Source organism: Buteo buteo, chromosome 4 (genome assembly GCF_964188355.1).
Source record: "Buteo buteo chromosome 4, bButBut1.hap1.1, whole genome shotgun sequence".
In the NCBI taxonomy this organism is placed as follows: domain Eukaryota; kingdom Metazoa; phylum Chordata; class Aves; order Accipitriformes; family Accipitridae; genus Buteo; species Buteo buteo.
Genome location: NC_134174.1, coordinates 58,519,068 through 58,543,111, shown reverse-complemented (window position 1 = coordinate 58,543,111; position 24,044 = coordinate 58,519,068). Strand labels below are relative to the sequence as shown.

Here is a 24,044-nt window from a genome sequence, read left to right as displayed (position 1 = left end):
AACAGGCAATACCAACAAAAGGCCCTAGAGAGACATAGGATTGTGTGCATATATATATATATATATATATGTTTTTTTAAACCGGGAGAGATGGCTAAGGCTCCATCCTACAAGGCACTGCCCAGCTCCTGTAGGTTGCTGAGCCTTCTTAACAGCACCAAAACCACTCCTAAAGCTTATGAGAGATTAGAGAAGCCAGAAGGACCCAGCCCAGCAGGTCTGAGGGTGCAGCACCCACCAGGAGCCTCCATCACCTGAAGGAAATGGCCCCAGTTACAGGAGTTACAGACAGCTCTGCCATTCCCCAGGCAGCGAGAACAGACCCCTTTCCAAGGGAGCATCCACATAAAGGTAGGGCTGGATGACAGCACATAGTACATGATACCATGAAATGCTTAACAGTAACATTTTGTTCCATTGAGGTATCTGCTTCCTTATTCCAGCTGGTGGTGAGTTTACGCTCTGAAACACAAGGATTGGTGGCCCCTGACATTTTATCCAAGCTAATCTGACTACAGATGCTGTTCTTAGAATTCTAAATGCCTAATCCTCATTGTCAAAATGTTTTTAAATTGTCTTGACAGCATCCTACCACTGTAAGCACCACAGGTTAAATAGAAATTATTATTTGTTTCACATTAGCAGGTCATAACCCACTTCAGAAAAGAGCCTTGAAGTGTGGGGCTGTGTGGAGAACCTTTCACGCTCTCCCCACTTCGAGCAATCCCATTACAGTATCTGGCCACCACTCTGGATATGGCCCTGAGTCATTCAAGAAATTTGTGGTAAACCTGGGTATTGAAACTAGCGCTCTCAAAGACTCATCCAGAGCTTGTTTAAGTCAACAGAAGTCTTTCCAATTGATTTCAATTAACTTTTGAGCAGGTTCTGAGTCTCAGGGCACTGCCCTTTCTGTGACAGCATGCTTTTTATACTGCTCATTTTATACACCTATCAGATTTCTTCCAACAATTCTTTCCAAATTAAATTGCCTTAGGGTGTAAGGGGACATTTCAGAGAGATGACGGACTGTAAGCTATCCTATTCTCATTGAAAATCAATGTGACTTGGATACCTATCTGCAATTTGTGCCATTTTAAATTTTCCCCTTAATCAAGCCAGATCTTTCTACAATGCCTTTCCCCATTTTTATCTCTTTTGTGGATCACTTCTGCTGTCTTTTCTGATGCACATTGGAAAGATGACAAGAGATCTTAGCACAGCTGGACACTAGACATCGCTGAGAGACTGATGCACAAGAAATCTATCTCAGAGTACAGTCCCAGAAAAAGGATTTATTAAAAATGGATGAAATTGGTTATTAGTTTAGTTGAGATGTGCTCCCCCAGTTTTATCCTCTGATTCCAGTAGTACACAAAAAAGCTGGAGTGCTGCCATGACAAAATAGGCCTATCATTTTCCAGTGGCTTTAATATGGGTCAAAACATTTAATCAGCCAATATTAATTTATTTTAGTATTCCCTGGGGAAACCCAGGGTGACTTTAACACAGAGTTCCTTCTAGCTATTTAAACAAAGAAGAAATGGAAGAACATCCGCTGTGATTTATTTGCTCTGGATGATCAGTGGAGAAATTGGATACGCATGACACACATTCATTTAGTCCTCACTTCCCTTTGATGATTAGGGCTGAATTTTCATTCTGGTGTATGGGGATTTGTGTGTGTCACTCCAAACAAGTGTCATACATCTAAGTCCAAATGTAACTTTCCAAGAGTGAAGTTCAGAGACGCAAAACGCCAGTGTAAGTGGCCAATATAGAATATTATAATTGCATGGAAGCAATATTTATACTCTAAAGTTGAAGCTTGAACCTCACAGAGGCTTGACTGAATTTGTAATTAAGATCCTTTCCCTAGCTTTGGTAAAAAAAGCACATTGGAAAGATGTGCAGGCATCAACTTAATTGACTCTATAACAATTGATTAGCCATTTCAAAACATCTGTTACTTGGTCCTTTGTACACTTTTGCGAATAACCTCAATAATGAGGTGTGACCAATTGTTTTATCGCGTGAGCACTGCAGCCTCAGCAGAGGAAGGCTGAAGAGGCATAGCTGTAGCTCAAACAGATTGCAGTGAAATGCTAGGTCTGTGTAGCCAAGTGATGGAATTTCATATATTTATAACAATCGTTTGTTTATTAATATAACCTTTTTATAGACCATGAGAATCGGACAGAAATGTGAGCAACTGTTTTTCAGAAACAGTCTCTTTACCCGTCAAGACTACCTGACGCTCACTAGAAGAAAGGACTTCTCCAAACAAAAGCTAACGGAAGGATGAAAAAAAGCTTTATAATAGATTATAAAGCTTTGCATTCACTGCTGGCAAACCCAGAGGTGATTTGAAAGGCTACTACTCTGGCATAATATTTTCCAGTTTTCATGCAGTCCCAATGTCAAGTGATACAAGCAATAAAGCTCTCCCTTCCCTTCCCCTGTAAGACTATTCCATACATCACATTGTGAGCAAGTTTTATTTTTGGACCGTGATGAACACCTCACAGGATCAGGCCAGCAGCAAGGCACCAGCACGTGGTAGTGATACATCACATGGATTGAAAAACAACTGCCTTCCACCACCGGGCGCACTCATTGAAATGACCACAGAATTAAAAATACAGCACAATCACATTGCTGTTTAAAACCCAAAGAAATATAATCTTGACTAAATAATCACACTGCATTCAGATACTAAACATCTGGTGGATCTATTTTAAGAACAGACATGTGCCATCCCTGGACAGGTCTCAGCCCTAGAGTAGGGATTCAATCCCAAGGAATCGGATGTGAGCGCTCATAACCACACACTGTGAGAATGGGAAGGACTGACCTTGAATGTGCCGAGCTGTATCCAGCAAAAGACAGGTGGCAACAGCAAGCAACTGAAGCTCTACTTTGAGGAGGCAGCAGCCGCAAAGCTGCCTCTGCTTCATTTGAGGATAACCATCTTTGATCCAGCTCAGGAGAGGGTGCCAATACACTCAATATCTGAAACACTGCAGTCTTCTGTGTGCATGTAATTTATGCATAAATCTGGAGAAGGGAAAAAAAAGCAATAGAAACATAACTTTTTAGTACCTAAGGTTTAAGTCTGGCCATTTAAGAAAACAGAGCAGTTCTACTGAGCTGGAACAATGCTATGGCTCTGTTTCAGCTGGGAAGCTTAAAAGAAATTGCTTGGGGGGAGTGAGAGAAGAGCAAAGGTTTTTGGTAGGCATTGTCATGCAGAAGGAGTGAAACAGAGAAAACATTCTCTTCTGTTATTCCTCAGCAGAGTTCAGATTTCCTAATTTCAGGCATTAGTGTTTCAAAACCTTTGCTGTGGAAGTTCCAGAGGACTCCTGTGCCCGCAGGAGGCCCAGGCTGCAGTACACTGAGAAAACTTAAGTCCAATAATCCTCAGACAAAATTTCCATGCTGGAGCATTTAATACTGTAATTTCCAGCACACATGGATAAACCCCTGCTGGAAGGATAACACAAAACAAACCCATTCCCACTGGACATGCTGTTTCAGCTCGGATTCTACATAATAGATTGCATAAAACACTCAGGGAAGCTGTTTTTTCAGCATCTTCACTGAATATTCCAGAAGAATTTCAGTGGAAACTGTAATACTAACATCCTATGCACAAAGGTGAGGAATTGGCAGGCCTACAAATTCACAGCAAATACACCGGCCAGCTGGAAGTCCTCCTCCAGGCTGTTCTCAACCCGTATTTGCCCTCCCACCTCCCAGACAATTTTCCTGACAGGCTACGCAGCAGATAAGTGATCTTTTCCTCTGTCACCATCCCAGCTCAAGGACTACAAGACAGGACTTCTGCTGCTATTAACAGGACTTCTTTAAATGAACAACAAATCACTAGTCTTAAAACTTTTTTGAATCATCTATGATAAGATTTTTCATTAGGGCACAGTTTGTGGTGGTTGTAAGGATGTGAATTTTGGTGGAAAGGAGGTTAAAACAAACAAAACACCCAAGTCCCAAACCCACAAGCCATCTCAGATATACTCCAACAAGGATCCCACCAATGAACATGATTTATGTACCATGAATGCTGTTAAAGTCTTACTGTAGAGAACTGTTAACCCACATGAGTTTTATTTGGCTTTCAAAGTGTTTTTTAAGGAGCTGGTCTTTTAGGTCACAGAGAATACGTGAAAATTTGGAAACAATTTAGCCTTTCAGACAAGTTATTGATACACCCTACACAATTTTTGTTTTGATTTCTTACTCTTTCTCCACAAATTCTACAGTTAGATAGGTAAGATGGCACATTTTTTATGGATTATTACACTAATAGGGGCTGAAAGCACTTGGCCTACAGCCTTGTATCTCACTGCATGCCCAAGGCCTCTGATAATCCTTCACAAATACACTGTGCATCACATCTTGTTGCTTCATTAGAGGCATACTTTCTCGGACTGCTTTCCAAAAATCTTTCAAGGCATCCAGTAGTTGTATGGTAAGCTACTCAAATCACAGGTGACAAAGGAACAATAAACCAGACTGAAGTAGACTTTCATCAGCAAAACTCATGCACATTGGCTTACAGCTGATTTTTTACTGCAACTGCTTTCCCTCTCTGGGGTTCCCTCCCTAAAACCCTGTGGCCCAGATCAGCATGTAGAAATTACAGAAGGGTTGAGCTTCCCATCAAGTATTTAGACACTTCCACAGTGTTCACTGTGTGCTCCTTCACCTTGTGTCCATTCCTGATTCTGTGGAAACCATTTATTTTACCTTCTTAAATATTTTTAAGTAACTGCGAAAATATTGCCATACCATTTTCCAGAGATCAATGACAATTGCAGATCAAATCTGCAAAGGATACGTAATTGATATGACGAACGTAGTAAAAAATTGTTATTCAAGTCCTCACACCAGCATGGACTTAAACTGGAAAATTACAGCTAAGTATCCTGGAAAATTTAATTCAAAATTGACTGCTATAAGACATTTCAATTTCTTACAAAAGCCAGCTATCACCACTCTTTACACATAATCTGACTGAAAGATGAGACAAGCTGAAGGATCAGCTCTTGCAGCAGAGTGAACCCACCATTACAAAGATCTTTGGAAATGGGTATGTTCTAGCGGTCTCTCACCTAACTTGTAGTTAGGTCTTTCATTTCTGAATAAACATCTGAAGAATTGTCTTTTTCACTTCTGTTCTAAAAAAAGGGTTGTGTTTTTCCTAAATCCCAAGTCTGCCCAGAGAAAACTCAAAATGAATAGAGGTATTTTCAAGGTCTTATAAAAAGAAGCATGAAAAATAGCTATTTTTCCAACTCTTTGTTAGGAGAGGATTGTTATTTACATATCTCATCTGAATGGTTTAAGTAAGATTATTTATTTTAACTTAAGAATTCATTTAATTCATTGTAACAGTACTACTATTAAAAAAAATCAAAATCAAACTCCTGCACTTTTGAGCCCTTAACACATGTAGTACAGACAGAAGAATTAACTGGTTGTGTATCCCAGAAAGTTCAATTTATGTCTCTATCACAGTTCACAGTTCCAGCTTTTATATCCTTATCCAGGCATAATGCCACTCTCTTTTGCAGTAAAGTGACACGAAAGCAGCTGTTAGCACTACAACCACATGTGACAATTTCCAATGAATTTCAAAATCAAATAAGCCTCCTTCCAGTGATTCTTTGATGTCATCTAATTTTCTGCCAGTTGGTAAAGTCAGAGAGACAGAAGTCTCAAAGTAATCCAAATTTTATGGTTCCAAACTTTTCTTCCCTATAAGGAACAAACCGTTTTCTGCTTCAGTCTTTGAGGGATTATTAAGACAGAGGAACTATTATAACAACAATGAAGGGAATGTTTGATTTTCATATCAAGTCATAAGCCCATCTCTGTTCTTGAAACTGAGATTCCTTATGCTGTGGTATACACTGAGAACTGATCAAAAGTTGCCCAATCTCAAAGGCTCATTATCACTTCAAGACTAATAAAAGCATCAGGAAAGCAGTCGCATTAAACTTTTTATTAGTCACCCCACTACCAAGCCCCATTTTCCTCAGACTGAGTTTAGATGCAGTCTATTCATTTTCTCTTCCTTTAGGTCGCTCCATAATAAGTCATCCCACTAAAGTCACAAAGAGAGAGGCTTAAGGGTTTTTTTAAGCCAAATCCCAGCAGGAAAAATAGAGGCTATGTCTGTGCTGCCTCCGATGGGAGGGCCAAGGCTCCCTCACGGCAGATCTACTCATTCTCTACACTGTGGTCCTGCAAGTGCCTGTTAATGTACACCCTGGACCACAGGTGGGAGGGGGTAGCACAGCATTCAACTCGGTGTAGCCGCTTTGTATGCCAAGGTGGGCAAGCATGGGGACTCACATACCTGTGACCGCTCTAAGACCAACTTTTTGGTGCAGCATAGGCAGGACCTAATCTCAGAGCAGCAATCTCATCTGTTAATAGACAACCACAGTTGAGGCTAGGCAGGCTCTGATCTTTAAAAGAGGCTGGACTTTTCTCAAGGGATAGAGCAGCTATTTGTATTGCAGTTATCATCCTTCAGCATCAACCTCTTCAGCTGCTTCATGTCCAGACAGGACTGCTTGGACCCACAAGACAAACCTCTGAACACTGCAGCCAAAACAGGTGCAAAAACATGTACTTGAAATTAGCCAAGTGAAAAAAAAAGTGCTGAAAACTAACCACACCTTGGAGTTGTTGGGCTAAATAATATTGTGCATAGAGTTTGCATAGCACTACTCATAATTTTTCCTTGTCAGAGGTAATACTGATCTAGAATCACAAAAGAGTTACTCTTTTCCAGGTATCCTACATCTGCTCTGTCATCAGAAGTTGTGTTTTTACTACTTTCCATGTGTAGGAATTTCCCCTTCTTTCTCATTGTGGGTCAACTCCATTAAATCTCATTCCATCATTCCCTCCACTAGCTCAGTATCACATCTTCCAAAGATATTAATGCAAATATCATGATACTCTCTACCATCTTTTAGCCCTACGTGATTGCCCTGGTTTTGGCTCCGATAGTTAATTTTCTTCATAGCAGCTGGTATGGGACTATGTTTTAGATTTGTGCTGAAAACAGTGTCAATAATTCAGGGATGTTTCAGTTATTGCTGAGCGGTGCTTACACAGCATCAAGGCCTTTTCTGCTCCTCACCCCACCAGCGAGGAGGCTGGGGGTGCCCAAAAAGTTGGGAGGGGACACAGCTGGGACAGCTGACCCCAACTGACCAAAGGGGTATCCCAGACCATGTGATGTCATGCTCAGCATATAAAGCTAAGGGAAGAAGGAAGGCAGGGATGTTTGGAGTGGTGGTGTTTGTCTTCCCAAGTAACCGTTATGCGTGCTGGAGCCCTGCTGTCCTGGAGATGGCTGAACACCTGCCTGCCCATGGGAAGTGGTGAATGAATTCCTTGTTTTGCTTTGCTTGTGCATGCGGCTTTTGCTTTACCTATTAAACTGTCTTTATCTCAACCCACAAGTTTTCTCACTTTTACTGTTATGATTCTCTCCCCCATCCCACCCAGGGGGAGTGAGCAAGCAGCTGTGTGGGGCTTAGTTGCTGGCTGGGGTTAAACCACAACAGTGATGGAGTCATATCACTGCATGGAAATTTCAGGTTCCAATTAAAAAGAAGTTCTTGGCCTTCCTGGGGACACACAAGTGCTTTGAAGTATGGTTTGCATGCATGTTTAACAGCCAAAAAGAAAGCATCAAACAAAAAGAACCTACTGCCTTCTATTTAAAAACAAACAAATCTCCATGATTTCCATATGCACCTTTTTTTTTTTTTATACTCGACTCATAATTTTGTAACACCACTGGCAATACTGCAAAAGTCCCTTCCCTGCACTGCTGCACAGGCACTCATATATCCCTATGATGACTGACAACAGAACTAAATAAGCCTTCCAGTCTTACACTCATGCTAAAGATCTAGCTGTTTACAGAAAAGCTTCCCAAAGATTCCCTAAGTGCCTGCAGAGATCTTTACCACTGCAAGCTGTTACGTAAAGTCTTTTGTACCTACGCACTTAATCCAAAGCCCAACAAACTCAGTAGAAAAATTCCCATTAATCTCAGAAATCTTTGGACCAAGTTCTACAGTTACTAATACTACCTTGATTTACAGCTGTAAACCTTCATATCTGTTTGGCTGCTGCTACTTGTGTCACTATCATATATTTTTCTTTCAGGCAAGGAGCAAAATGGAATGAGCCAAGACAAATTTACCTGACTTTCTATTTCTGCTTTCTCAAAGCTTCCATCTGTCTCAGTGATGTCTAAGTGTGTCTACATTTAACATTTTCAGATCTATGTTCAATTGATTTGATTTCAAGTGTCCTCTGCCATTTTTGGTGCCAATCAGGAAGTGTTCCATTTGTGTTTTGAAAAACTAGCCCACTTGTTAACTTTAGGCCTAAATAAAAGTACTCTTCAAGTATTAGCTACATGCATGAAGGAATTTCCTATTATCGCATTCTTAATGTTACTGTAAACAAATCCCTCCTCCTTGCATGGCATCTCAGACCTGTGGGTGCATAACATACTGGAGAATTACCCTAGGAAACCCAGGACTGAGACATTGTTGTCTCAGCAGTGAAGGTCACAGACCCGGGCTCCAGACCTTGACCTTGGCTGACTGTGTGACAGTGCCAACATACCAGGAAAGAAGAGAGCGGGGGGAAGGGTCAGCAGACATGGGAGACAGATGGCCTAATTCATCATCCACCAGAAATAAAAAAAAAAAAAGCTGTTCCAAGCATTACACACACAGCGATGATTGTAAATTCCACAACTGTGGAGACCTGCCAAGCCATTATACACACACCCATACTGCAGTCACTGTGCACAGCTCCTGAAAGGTGAAGCCAGGAGAAACTACAAAGCATAAAAGGTGCTCAGCTCTCAGGAAATTGGTTCATAAAATGATTATCCAAGCCCTGGTGGAATGAAAAGTATGTAGAAGTTAGGGACTGACGGGATATTACAGTTTATTCATAAACAATGCATTTATGCAATGCATAACTAAGTTATCCATGGATGTGATTCTAGATATGTACCTAATTAGCTTCTTTCAACACCTTTTTTTTTATTTTGCTCTTAATAGTTTCCCAATTGGAGCTGCTTAATTGCGTGTCCTGCTAAATAAAGTTCTCTAGTCACCAAGCAGAGTACCTTATAGGAGCTGGCAATGCTGGTGACGCTGCTCAGGAGGGATGGCATGCAGACCAAATGGAGTTTTCCCCAGACCATGTTCTTTGGTTTCTCTGCAAAGAGAATGAAGGAGCATCCTGGACCCTGCCTTGGATTTTTTGGCACCTAGATATTCACAGAGAGCAAGGAAACAGAGTGGCATTAGTAATGCTGTTTGTAGCACAGGCTGAGTGTTCCAAGTGGTTTTGTGAGCACAGCTTCCCTACAGACAAAGACAACAGCAGCTATTGAGTTGCTGAATGTCACAAAGCAAGTGCCAGAGAGCTTGATCACAGCCTTTGTCCAGCCCTTTAGCTCTCTTTCTACACAGGCCAACATCTATGCACTTACACAACAAAGAGTTATTAACACAACCTCCACAATCAGCCAGCATAAAAACCCACATGTAGATCCCAGGGCTCCATTCAGGGATTCCTTAGGAGCGCATGGTATGAATAACTCTGCAAATTCTTGTCACCAATCTGAAACTGCAACCCACTGAGCAGTCCTTCCTTTTATTGCCAGGTGACCTTGGAAGGATCAGATGGGAGTAGGGACTTGTTCCGTACAAGCAGGTTCAATAAGCAAACACACTTACAATCCAAAAGTCCTTATCTGACCGCCAGTCTCCAAGTTTGTGATTCTGGGTTGCTCTCCCAGAAGCTGGTGGTATGCCAGAGAACCAGAACAACACGCCCTTCTGCTACCTTAGAGCCCCCATGGGCTCCCATAGTGAAGACACTTCTCTTGAACTCTTACATAGTCACGATAAAAACAAGACCGAGAGCCTGTCCTGGGAACCTCCTCTCCAGTTTTATCGTGCCAGCTGTATCCATCCATGCCTTCCCCTGGTCTCGCTGCACATTCCAGCAATCAGCCCAAGCTGCCTCACTCAGCAACTCAAAAACAAGGAGGAATTAGACAACAAAGCAGAAGTGTACTGTGCTGAATATTGTTAGCTGATCCCCATTCTGACAGAGAACATTTTACTCGCTGTTTGAAGAAATACTCTACATCCAGAGAGTGCCCCAGCCTCCTGAGGAAGGGGGAAAAGAGGAGGAACTAAAAAGCAGAAAGCAAACAAGCATTCTCCAGTTTCTCCTGCTTACTCCATCTACCCACCAGCCTATTCATGAAAACAAAGTCCTCCTCCATCCAGTTTGTGGTCTCCCTGCTTTACCTTTGTGCTGGACACTGAGGGAATATTTATGTGACCTACCTTGAACATCTAATCTAGGTGTGATTCTCTTACAGCTTGGACCCTTGATGTCTTACATAGCAGATGGAGATGTCTACCCCAGGAGACAACTCCAAATGGTCATTAGAGATTCAGGTGACTCACACTAGTACAATGCCAGTTACTTTACTTCCCCACCTCTTTTGAAGGAGCACAACTGTGGGTTCCCTTCTCTTATTTACCCTGAAATTTGCAAGAGACATTTTACAGACTTAATCTAGATACACAGACCACCACACATGAAGCTTTTACATATATTCTAGAAATACAGTTGTGAACACACCCCTTTTAGAGTGTCCCTTATTAAAGAAGGGATTTGAATGTTGCCATGCTTCCGAGTTGTGCATCCATCTACCTACCTAGGTACTCATCTGAATCTTGTTCTTTAGCATCAGAGCCATCTTACAAGCTTCAGCTTAATTATCTTTGTAGGGTAAGAGAGGATTCATGAATGCAAAGAGAGGCCAAGTGATTTAAAACTTGGGCTCAGGAGCACTGCCTGCTCCATCAGAACATTTTTCTGTTGGAAATCTGTTCCCTGAACGAACCAGAGAACAAACCCAATAATGCCCAAGATCTGGCACCAATTAAGGAAGATCAGCTTGAACCTTACCTTCAGTCTGTGTCACCTCCAGTAAGGCCCACGGAAAATCCTGCGGACCAAAAATCCTGGGGCACTGACTGAAAAGTGGTCAAAGAGTTGTCATGCATAAAACAGATGTGTGGCAAAAGACTGGTTTTCTGAAAGTGGTTGTAACCATAACAGTGATGAGTGACTTGGTATCTTTTCAAGCTAAATAATCAACACCGTAACCCATCAAATACCCCAAACCTCTTATCTAGTGGCAAATCTACATGGTAGTATTGTAGGCAAGTGCAACTGCGGAAAAAAACGTTAGGACTCCAGAAGTGTCCTGGACCATGTTTTTTGAGCCTTTTTAAAAAATTTTAAACATGTAAAATGGTGTTCTTTAAAACAGGTGTTAGATACCACCACCGTGTGTAAATACCTCATCTACATTACAGTGCTTTTATCATCTAAGCAAGCAAAACCCAGCCAAATATTGAATATAGTGCTAGGCTAAAGTAGAAAAGAGTATTTCCTTAATATATGTCTTTATATATTCTAAACAAATACAAAAATATGTAAATAAAAGAGATATAAAATTATATATATAAAACTTCTAGATAAATATATTTCATATAAATTATGTATTGTATATTATAATAATATATTTTAATGTATAACATTATATATAATATACGTATATATTCTAAAATGTATAAATTCCTCCTAGCTGTTATGGCAGCTACATAGAGGAGCCCTAGCACAGTGCTGGTTTCTGCAGTATCTGTCAGTCTGTAGGTAGACACAAAACAGTGGGAATGCAATTTATTCCCAAGTAGCCAGTGTTGTGAACTACAGCTGTACTTGAGAGATTCCAGCTACTCAGTATTTACATTTCTGAATTCTAAAACTGACCAGAAGTTAATTTACAAGCTCAGGCTTCCTCCCAGTTTAAGCAAGGGGGTGAAGTGTTTTCCCCTGCACTAGGAGGGCCTGCATCCAGCTGGCTAGATGCTGTTTGGGTGATCTGAATACTCAAGGTCATGGATGCATTTTTATCCTTAAACTTTTAAGTAGAAAAACTTGAGCTCTTCTGGAAAGAGACAGATTTTTCATTATGCTCAAAGCTCCAGCAGCATCTGCCTACAACCTTATCAACAGCAATTAGATGTTGTACTTCTGACTCAAATACATGCCCTATCTGGAATGCCTCCTATTTAAAGCATAGTATATTCAGATGCTATGTCATTGAGGTTCTGTAACCCAACAAATATCTTACCGATACATCCTCTCGGGCATGGTTGCAGAACTGGATTCTAAATGCTGACCCTACCCAATGTAAATCTCATTTCTAGAATGGTGGGAACTGTCAGGCATCAGAACCTGAGAACATGCATGTCATTTCTCATCTTTACATTTCCACACAGAAGAATAAAGCTATTCCAAATCCAAGCCATGAATACAGTGAGAAACTGCAAGTTCTTCTTTGCCTTAGCAAATGTAAGTTTGGAGGTATTTCAGAAGAATAATGCAATTCTAGAAGTTAAGTGCAACATGAAGTGGCTGCTGATTCAGTAGCACTGAAAACTGACACTGGGCTCAGCACTGTTACAAAAATTCTTAGGCTAAATGTATCCTCTTTGAACACAGTTAACACTTGGCTCAAACTGCAGCAACAGAGAAATCCAAGGACTACTGAACAATGATTTTGTCCATCATCATTGCTGCATTATATAAGAAACATTTGTTTGGAAAAAAAAAATACATCGGCAGAAAACCCAAATTAAGCAGCTGAACTTGAGGCAATCAAGGTTAACGAGAACAAGAGATGCCCCCTCGTGGTTACAGTCAAAGGTAGCGAATGAAAGACGAATGGAGACGGAAAGAGTAAAAAAAACTACACTAAAGCAAGAGCAAGGCAGACTAACTAAAAATAAGGATCTCACCCTAACTGGTTTCTCTCTGCACTTCAGCTGACTGTAAGAGGGAGAAGAGACACATCATGCCGGGACCGAGGTGAAAAATGCCTCCAATTAAAATAATCCCCAAGTATGCTTATAATCACATTAAAAGGAAATGTTATGCATTTGCTTTTCTGTAAAACCAAATCCACTCTTTTATAACCTTCTTTGAAAAATAAGACCGTATCACTAGTGAATGAACTTAAGCGCACATGTGAAAAGATTTAGCTTTTGTTACTGGGAATGCTTTTATTGACTATTAGGGAGATAGTAAAAGCATCCATTGTGTCAAATGAGGAATGAAAGCAGATGCTAGAAATAAAGACCTTCCAGGGTCTAAGGTTACCTTTCCCTAGGAAAATATTTTATCACAGAATGATACAATCATTTAGGTTGGAAAGAACTTTTAAGATCATTGAGTCCAACTGTTAAAAAAAAATCCTTAAAAACATTACTGTTTTGAAACAATATCTGAAGACTCTCAGCTTGTAAAATCAGCAGGGCTCCACTAAGAGTCAGTATAAAAGTGCCATTCCTCCCCCCAGGTGAAGAGCTGTTACCTATCAGAACCTGGTGCTCCAAAAGCAGAGCAGCTGCTCTTCCTAAGTACTCTTGTGTGCCTGCGGGTAAATACACTCAGATGGGAGCAGCCAGGAGGATCCCAGCTGTTGCCAACTTCAGCAGTCAGGGTCACTCGCATCATACCTCCAATTTGAGGGATGAAATTTAACAGCAGAAGCTCGTCCCCTCTGTTCATCCCTGCCTTGGGAACCATCACTTCCCACACCCACAGGTTCAGCTGCAAGGCGAGAACGATTAGTTCATTCACTAGACAGAAGTATTAGTCATTTCTCATAGAGGAACCAGATTCTTATACTTTTGTGATAATTTTTCAGGGTTTTTTTTTGTTGTTTGGTTGGTTTTTTTTACTTTACCTGTACAATGCTTGTTTTTACAAGTTTACGCATACATTTTTCTGGAATGACACAGTTCTAGTCAATAAGAACATTTTAGCAAATTATTAAAAATCTTAAAGGCTTTTATAAATTTTTAAGCAAAAAAGTGTAATTTATTCCCACTTACTTACATTCTTGTCCATGTAAAACTATTTATAATCTGTATTTCTCTATTTGTTCAGGATTCTCGTGACCACTGTAACAGTCTCTGGAGTTCCGAAAACCTCACAGAAAAGCTTTGATTTTACCCTCAACAATAAAGCACATTTCCTTTTTGCATTTAGTCCAGTTTGGCTCCATCTCCTGCCCAAAGTTACAAACTACATCTTGTAACATTTACGTAAGACTAAAAATACAAAACTCGAAGGTGTTAATCTTACGAAGTACTTGAAGAATGTTTGCTAGAGATTAAAACTATCTTAAGGTATCAGAAATGATCAGCAATTCAGCTGATAAGTTTCACATATTGATAATTAAGAAAATGAACAGTTGAACACCTATACTGGAGACTTTCAGCAGTTACATTACATTGGTATTTCCCAGGTGACCTTCAAGCTTGCAGTAGGAAACACAGCCCCAGGTGAACATCCAGAAAACAACAGTTGTTTTTACTAGAAGTACAAGTATAACCAGAAAAAAGACAATAAAATGGTAACATTCTCAAAGTTTCATGCGTCTGGATCGTACCACCAGTGATTTTTTTCTAGGGCAACAGAAGCTGTACTCCCGATACCGACCCAGAATACAAACCACCAACCCCATGTTGCCATGTTTCCGAGAAGCACAAAAAGTAGGCGCACCATGGGGCACCCAGGACTTCTACTATTTCTGGGATGTCCTACAGTTCAGAGCAAGCATGTAGTTTCACTGAATTCTGCCTTAAACTTCCAGGTGGAAAAAACAGGACACCCGTGAAGAAACTCAAGGGCACAGCAACTCTCAAAGCAGCTTATTTTTAAGACTTTAGGAAGAATTTAAAGCACTAGCAGACAGAAAAGGCAACTTGTAAACTACAAAACTACCAGATATGAACCATCACAAACAGAACACATCAAAACACATACACCTTGGAAACCTATCACACCCATCACTGCCTTTTGCAACACCTGTGTCACATCTTCAGATTTGCAGTGATCTGAAGGAAATCACTAGGGGGCAGACAGAGTTCTGCCACTCCTGAGCTTAACCACAGCCAAAACCAGGCTGGGAAACCCAAAATCCTCCTTTAGGTTGTATGTGCTGGCATTTTTTCAAGACAGTTCTTCCTCCTTTGTACAAGGACTTTCCTTAAAACACACAGCAAGGGACGACATTCTGATTTTCCTACTTCCATACAGTTCTCTCTCATGCAACTTATTTTCCAATATAGTGAGCTAGTATGGATTTTGCTAGATAACCTACCTTACTCCATCCCTATTTGAGGCCCTCTTCAATTCTAACTATAGCTTCTAACTCAGCAACCCAGGCTCACTGTAGGGCATCCGCAGCACCACACAACATGTGGAAGAGATGCTGTGTAAGTTATTTCAGCCTTTCCCGTTCCAGTCCCATGCATGCCAGCATTACTGGCAACGCACTCACTCAGTGAACCAGATGAAGGAACTGATGCCAGTTAAGTTTTTTCACTCTTGCAGTGTATGGCTGCACAGCAAAGAGGCATCGCAGCATTGCCAATGAGCACGTGGGAAGGGGTGTACGCTCACAGGAAAACAAGGTGTCAACTTAAAAGGTAGCCTCTCTAGAAATGCCACTTTTAAAGGACAGAATAAAGTTTAGCAGTCATTTAGGTTTAAACAAAAAAATAACCACCAATCCCCAAACTTACCTTGAAAAGCGATTCTGAATGTCTTGATAAATCTCCCAACTTTTGTGCAAGTAGTTCTAAACCTTGGTCTTTAGTGGACAAGAAACTCAAGTAATAGCTAAAGGCTTCTTTATTCTTACCCTGCATAGTATCAACCCAGCACTCAGTTGTTTCCACCAGCTTGCTAGTTACCCATTTTCCTACTGTCCTTGATAACAAACTTAATGCTAGACTCAACCCAGAGGACAATTCCTAACACAGCTGAAATTACTCAAGTTATTCAGCTGCATTTAGGCTCTATTATGCTAAGCACTGTACAAAAAAACCCCCACAGACCACCACTCTGCTCCACTAATCTACTCCCACTTTAATGAGATTTGATAAAATTCACAATCAGTCTTAAGATGGATTTAGTATGACACTTCTTAACAAGCTCAGTAATTAGCTTCACGGCCTATAAACTGCTTATCTCTTCCAAAATTCAAACTAACTCTCAAGGTGACGCCCTAGCACTCGCAAGCCTAATGAATTAGCAGAGAGTGCAGTCTGCTATTACCACAGGCAAGTTATGTATCTGATGGCCATAGATTACAGACACTTAAGTGTGTCCTTATATGTGCTGAATGAAACTGCATGAAATCAGTAACCTTAGATATGAATCTGTGGCTAGGTTCTTGGGTCCTTCTCTGGAGTCTGAACTCACTCCTTTCACCTGTGAATAACTGGGGAATGCTTTGCTCTGCAGCCACCCTCAATATGTATTTCAGAGCTCTGTAAGCAGAGGACAAATCTCAAATTCTTAAGGGTTCTCAAATACTAAGTCTACTCATGTGCTAAAAATTTCAGGGGCGCTGGGGTTACTTTGGCTTCAAGAGTTTGTTTTCATGTTTTGTACCCTACCCTCTCTTCACTCGGAGAAGTCTACTACACAGGTAGTTGACTCCCTAGGAACTCTGACTCCCTAGGAACTATAGAAAGCTTTGTAATGTCAGGTACAACATTCTCTTCCTTCAGGCTTAAGACTTACTGCAGGTAGTCATTTCCTACATGATTATCATTCCCTGGGGGAAGGTACTCCATACCAACTTTAGTATTCTTCTCTTACCCTGCCTTGTACAGCAAGCATATACACTCCTCAGCTCAGGAGACCTGCAATCAGTTGATGCTCTCCTCTCCTGCACTTCCTGAAGTTCTCAGCAGGAGGCAAGGGTGCTTACAGATGAAAACCAGACAGCTTTATTTTTCTGCTTCGTTGAAAGTGCCCTACAGAGTAAATGCAGTATACAAGTTCACTGTTTCTCACTGTACTATTTAAAGTTACATAAGGTGCTGTTTAAGGTTGGTTTATTTTTTTATATATATACTACTGCAACACCAGCTGATTTTGGTTTTACAACTGCTTTGCTATCTAAGAAATATATGGCTCATGGTAAAACCTTAAGTATTCCAGAATAACACATCAAATTATTCAATGCCCCTTTGCCAAAAGCCTAGACAGTAGGAAGTAGGAAGAGATTTGCATTTTGACTGGTGACTGTCACTTGGTTCAAGTTCTAGTGGTCTCTCAGGCTGAAGGGATATGATGGAGGAATTGTTACACGGACCAGGGGGCCAGGAAAAAGAGGGGGCTGTAATTTTTCTTGATTGTCTTGATTCTAGCATCTCTTCAGACTTCTCAGTGTCTTCTGATACTTACATTTTTTTCAGTTCAATAACCAGAACACAATGAATTTGGACAAGCACAGATTTGGGACAGTTTTCTGATGGCATTGGCAATGTGCAAAGAAGGGGAAAAAGAGAATTAAGCATGGCTTGAAAGAATTGCTTTGTCTCATACTTCTGAACTATGCAGCTCCAGTATGACCAAACAGTATTTACTCCATCTCAGCGGAATCCTCTAAATAAAGACAATATAAACCAAAAACTTAATGTATACAAGTTACAGCGATAAAACCAATCATTTTAATTGAAGCCATTAAAAAAAACCATGTGAGGCAATATAAATGATAAAATTATACTTAAGAAGTAATAGCTACCACTTTCTGAAAAGCTTTAAAACAGCAACAGACACTTTACAAAAGATTTGAGGGAAGAGAATAAAATTTCCAAACTACAGGTACTGTATAAAGGTAACATTAACAATTATCTTATAAAATACAGCAACAGAGACAAAATGGATACTCAAGCTCCTCTGAAACTAAGCCTTCTGGGGTCTTGGTTAAAATGTATGTTCAAAAACTATTTTAAACAAGGACTAAATACTTCCTATTTTAAATTTACAGGTCCCTGGCATAAACATAGCACTATACACATCTTCCAAACAAGCAGTAAGTACAATTTTGTTCAACCATGGGTGGTGTCATCTTCTACAAAGTCTTTGGCCATTTCTGCTGTGATCACATCAATATGACTAACCTGGTGGAACAAAAAGAAGTATACATTTATTACAGTTATCTCCTGCAGAATAAGACAGACTTATTTCTGAAGGCTCCAGGACTCATCAACAGGCCTATAATCAATTTCTGATTTCCTTTAAAGAACATGACAAGGGACATCTGTAGATATTTAAATTCTTTTTCAGGAAGCAGAGAACTTGTACACAAAACTATGACATAACTAGAAATCCATCACTGAAATAAGACTAATTCACTTTGAACTCTTGTTAAGTCAAGTCTCAAATGCACAGCTTGATAAGGTTCTCAGTAAACACCATAAAACATGATTTACCTTGTTTCTGAATTTTACACCATAGAACTTGTCAGCTGACTCAAGCAGTTCAGGCCTAAAAGTTGTTGTAATGAACTGAGCATGTTCAGCTAGTTCCATAATCATATCTAAAAAAGAACACAAGAATTCTTTATGAGTGTCATCTTTTCAGTAAAGTGGGACAGATCCTAATATGAGACTGGCACAGAGTTTGCTATTCCTTACTCAAAATGAGGTTTTGGTTAATAGAACAAAACAAAGCAAAACAAAAAAACAAAAAAGAAAACCCCACAAATCAAGAACAGATCCATACCAGGTTTTTAAGTATCATTAATTCCACTATCAAGTCTGACAAATCCAGCCACTCAACAAGATCAGTGGGGTATTAAACTTCTATGATGAAAAACTGAGTAAGGACTTCCCCAACAATGCAATGAGCTAAAAGTTCATTTTTAAAAATCAAGCTACACCTCAGAACACAACTACTTCCATCACACTGAAGCATGGTAAGGAGACGGTTTAGACGCAGTAGACAACACAGAACTTCTACGTAAAACCAAGTTCATGAAAGCTTCAGAAGGCACAAAGTTAAATTCTAACACACGTGTTGGGATATTCAAAAATGTGCCTTTATGATTAAAAGTTTTTATCTTAAACATCAGGGATGAAAAGACAGACTATCACCTTCAACCACAGTGAAGATGAATAAAGATCGACAGTTACCTGAAACAGCTTTCCTATGCTGAGCATCCAAGGCTTGGTCAATTTCATCAAACAAGTAAAATGGAGCTGGATCACACTTCTGGATAGCAAATATCAGGGCTAGGGCCACTAAGGATTTCTGTCCACCTGAAAGTTGCTGCATTTCTCTCATTTCACCCTGCTTCCCTGTGAATGATACCTAAGAAAACAATGCAACAGCAAGATGATTTCAAAATATTAAACCACAACATCACTTGTTATTATAGTAAATAAACAGGACCAATTAAACATTGCCTTTTAAAAATATAGTTAAAAGGCAATCTAAACGAATATTCAGAGTACTGAAACACAAATATTTTTCTTTACCCTTATGCCAACTCCAGTGAACTGGTCTACAGATGGAACACTGCTCTGAGATCCGGATCCCCTTTCACTCTCAGTGCTGCCTTCACCTTCATCCTGGGACTGACTGCCCTCCACATCTCCTTTCTTCATCACTAACGTGGCCTTACCACCAGGGACTAGCTTCTGGAACACTTCACTGAAATTTTTTGACACCTGAAAAAGAAACAGTCAATACACCAGCTCATTTTTACATAGCGAAACCAAATGCAGGCAACAGCTGTTTTTACATGATCACACCAAATATCTTCTTCAAAGCAGAGATCCACAGTCATTCTTAAGCAGAAGTGAGAAACATAGGCTATACAGAGTTTGGTTTAAAAACATCTAAGCCAACTGTTCCTATAGTATGAGAATTTTCTCAAATTTTTTTCAAGAAAATGGCAGAATTAAAACCTAAAACCAGCAGCAAAACTAAGTATGATTCATTTCAGTAAACTTCAGATGACGTCTTAGTTAAGCAAATGACATTTTAAGGGAAGACTTCACACACTTCATAGCTAATATCCTTTGTTAACATTAGGAATTACTTTCACTAAATTTGGAGAATGGATTTGGTGCAGAGTTTTTTACCAGACATTCCCCAGAAAGGGTCATACATAGTACAAAGATTCACCAGAAAGGAAGCATTTAAGAGATTTAAAGCAGAGCTAGAGTTGTAATACAACCAAGATGAGCACCTATTTAAAATGCTATTCTATTTCTTTCTCAGTATTTAAAAAAAAAAAAAAAAAAAAAACACCCAGAAAAACCCAACAAAACACAAACCTCAAGTTACATGATACTGGCCACTATTATTATGGAAGTACTTAATATCTGCTTCTTCCCATAGAGCTGCTACATAATGGGACGATTTGATTTCAGCACCAGCATCTTCACAATTGTTGCCATTTTGTTACCTGTTTGAAAGTCAGCTGAATAGCTTCGTACTTCCTGAGCTCAAGGACATTCATCAGCTCCATGATGGATTTGTAGCCCCTGTCCAGTTCTTCTTGTCTTTTTATCAATTTTTCCTTCTGCTCTGAAAAATTCACAAACTGATCTAAAGCTTTTTTATTAACGTGACTGTATTTCTTCAGTTCCGTATTGCACTGCTCCAGCTTGCGGAATAACTGTAAATGGAAAATATTAATAATCAAAGTGACTTGCAATTCTAGCCACGTTTGACACTCAAGATGTACATGACTAGTATTTCAGGTCATGAAATATGAAACCAAGCATACTTATTACCTGCTTTAAACTTAGAGTCTGATACTTTTCAAAAGCCTCCTGTGGAAGTGAACCCAACTCTCGGATTTTCTTCATGCATTCCTCTTTCTTCTTGAGAAGCATGCCTTGCCTGTTAGTCATTTTTTCAAGTTCTTTTGTATCGTGGTTAATGGCATCCATATGCTCCTTTTCCATGTTCTTCCAGCGTTCCATGCTCTTTTGAAGCTCTTTAATTCCTGCTTCTGTTTTGTCAATAGAATTATCCAGATCTGGGATATCGGGTGAGAGCACAAAACCCAAAGTGGTAAGTCTTACATCCCTGCATAAAATCAGCAATTATCCAGTCAAGTATTTATGAAATAAAAAGCTAATCTAAAGAAAAAGATCTATCAAGGACTAGAAAATTAATTTTAAGATGAAAAGCTGAAAATACCTTTCTTTTCTTCCCTATCAGTATATGGCTTAAAGAAAACCTAACAAACATACTAAGGTCATATTGTTAAAGTACAGAACAAGAAGCAAAAAAAGTTCAAGCCATACAGATGCCATTTCCTCTTTGACAACAACTTAGTTTTAGATAGCTTAGACAAAATTCAAGAACTATACAAGATCATGCTTGTATTAAGGTTGCTTCAGAAGTACTATGCCCTGAAGCCAGAAGTCTGTTATCACCAACACATACTTATTGGCATTATGGTGTGCAACTGTGGACACTTGCACAAAATCTTGTTTCACTTATCTTTTGGGCTAAGTTTGAAAAAAATCTGTTACACACTGTAACTACTACAGCGTATTTGAAATTAATGAATTAATGATTACATCTCATATTACGGTCTATTTCTAAACCAAAATATGGTATGTGTGAACTTTCAAAACCCTGGAGAATTTTCTTTCAAAAAAATGATGCTACCAACCATCTGACCGTGCCAGTGTATCTTTCACTCGTTTGTTGATAGCCTCAAGTTCTGATGTTGTGGCAGTAAGAACTGTGCCACCTTCTGTTTCTCGAAGTTCATTCAGTTCCTATGGAACAAAGTAAATGCCACCAGGCTTCAGCACAGAGGGAAACAAAGTTTAAGCCAGACAAACAAGTTATCTTCTGCTACTCTACATATAAGTATATTAACTATTTTAGAAAGTTTTAGAGAACAGTTAGATATTCAAATAAACCTGTCATTATGATGGTCCTATTTATACACAGGCTGTGTGTTTACAGTAGGATTTCTGTCAAAAATTCACATACCTAAAATACTGTGCTGAAATGTAAGTAAAACACTTCACTCAGCTTGTAATATAGGGAAGCAAACCCCATCACAGATACATACTCATTCATTACCCTGCATTATCAAATAATTAATACATTAAAGGCCTGGAAATAAATGACAAACAGATTGCAAAAGTACATTTAAGAGAAAATCCTTACTTGTTCCACTTGGTCTAAGCGTTTTCTCAGATTCTCATTGAGGTATGTTTCGACTCTCGTGATAATGCCTTCTAGTTTAATCCTCTCATTCAAAAGCTGTCTGTTTTCCTGAAAAAAGTATATTAATTGCCTTAACTGACTCCTAAACAACTATCTTTTCCTTGTTAAAAAAAAAAAAAAAAAAGAGACAAACAAACAAAAAACCACTCTTTACACAACTCTACTAAAACATTGCACAATTCTTTGGACTGTTGCTCTAATTTTAACAGGTAGAACGAACCAAATCGCAAGTATTTTTGCAACTGTCTTAAGTGTAAAAGTCAACCATACAAATCAGTAAGTTTCTTAAACTGTATTAGCATCTGAATCCAATTCTTAAACCCAGAAGAGCTTTAGAGAGTATACTTAAGCAGTAGTATTTTTTCAACAACATGGGTGTCAGACAAAACCTTAGTTTTTGTCTCATCTACTATGTGCTTAAAGGCATTGTTTTTCCACACTGTACATCATTCCTTACAACAATAAATAGATACAATCTGAAAAGTCCAAGAGTAGGAGCAAGGAAACTGTGACGATTCCAACACAAATAGCCATAATTCTCATACAATACAGCTAGTAACATTCACCCAGCAATTGAGAAAAACATGCAAATATACTCTGCAAATGAGAGAACTCCAAACATGCCTACCTATTACTGATGAAACAATGCTTTCATTACACTATATTTATAAGTGACTTTTCACACAAAAGGACAAAAATAAGTTTACTGTGAAGAGAGGTACCACATTTAATGGCAAGACATTTTAATCTCCTTACTTGCTGTAGTTGTCGAATTTCATCATTGAGAGCATCCACACGTTTCTGATCTTCAAGACTGAGCTGAGACAACAAATCAGTCCCCAGTTCTGCTTTTAACGATTCTCTAGTTGACTCCATAGCATGTAAACTTGCCTCCAAGCTCTGCAAACTGCGTTGCTATGGAACAGATATTAGACAAAAATCATTCCTCAAAGCAATCCGTAGATTTATATAATTTTCACTTTTCTGTTTACATAAACATATTTTTTGTGATGTTCTCTAGTCATCTCTTCATATTTCGTATTATGATGTTAACCACCACAGGAAAGGAATGCAAGCTTACCAGTGATATTAATGAAACAATTAATATAAAACCAGTACAGCTTTCAATATTCCCATACTATACCTTAGGCATAAATGTCTTTTCAGACTGCTGCCTTTTCTCCTTTAGCATTTTCATCTCTGACAAAATACTGTCTCGGGAGGCTTTGAACTTTCTCTGCTGTGTCTCAATTTGCTGCATTTGGTTCATTAGCTGGTCAATCTCATTATTAATCCATACCGTGGGCTAAGGAAAACTCTGACCTTGTTTCAAAAGGCATTTTATACCTACTAGTACCTTCAATTTTTATTCCATTTGGCATATTCAGCTACCATCAAAATAAAAACCAAACAAAAACCCCACAAAACCAAAACATTCAGTTGTACAGGAGAAATCAAGAACCATCAAGAAAATTGAATTGAGCACCCTTATCAATTCCAAGAACAAACAAGCAAGCTTCATTTAGCTGTTATTTTTACAACATGGCACTGAAGAATACAGGGATACATTTGAACTTGTTAAGAAAACTCAAATCCTACAAAATACAGAAGAGCAGATGCCTACATTTAAAAAGAAATAATAGAACAATACAATTATCCCTTACTCAATTCTGACACAAAAAGCGTAATTTAATTTCTTCATGCAAATTTTGATATAATGGCTTAAGTTATATGATGCACAGCTTGCAGAATATTCTGGTTTAATTTATGTTGAATCGCTAACATCACATTACTCC

The 24,044-nt window shown here is 39.2% G+C and overlaps 1 protein-coding gene across 1 annotated transcript in view; it reads right to left on the bottom strand.

Annotated features, from left to right (window-relative positions):
- Window positions 1–17,690: 17,690 nt before the first annotated feature.
- SMC3 (structural maintenance of chromosomes 3) overlaps window positions 17,691–24,044 on the bottom strand; it is a 28,354-nt gene continuing 22,000 nt past the window's right edge. The window contains exons 20-29 of the mRNA XM_075026366.1: window positions 23,393–23,544; window positions 23,005–23,163; window positions 22,189–22,296; window positions 21,680–21,788; window positions 20,787–21,034; window positions 20,456–20,668; window positions 19,521–19,712; window positions 19,176–19,353; window positions 18,474–18,580; window positions 17,691–18,161 (exon numbers count right to left, since the gene is read on the bottom strand). Of these exons, the coding sequence (XP_074882467.1) occupies window positions 18,090–18,161; window positions 18,474–18,580; window positions 19,176–19,353; window positions 19,521–19,712; window positions 20,456–20,668; window positions 20,787–21,034; window positions 21,680–21,788; window positions 22,189–22,296; window positions 23,005–23,163; window positions 23,393–23,544 (1,538 nt within the window). The 3' untranslated portion in view covers window positions 17,691–18,089. The remainder of the gene's footprint in view (window positions 18,162–18,473; window positions 18,581–19,175; window positions 19,354–19,520; window positions 19,713–20,455; window positions 20,669–20,786; window positions 21,035–21,679; window positions 21,789–22,188; window positions 22,297–23,004; window positions 23,164–23,392; window positions 23,545–24,044) is intronic.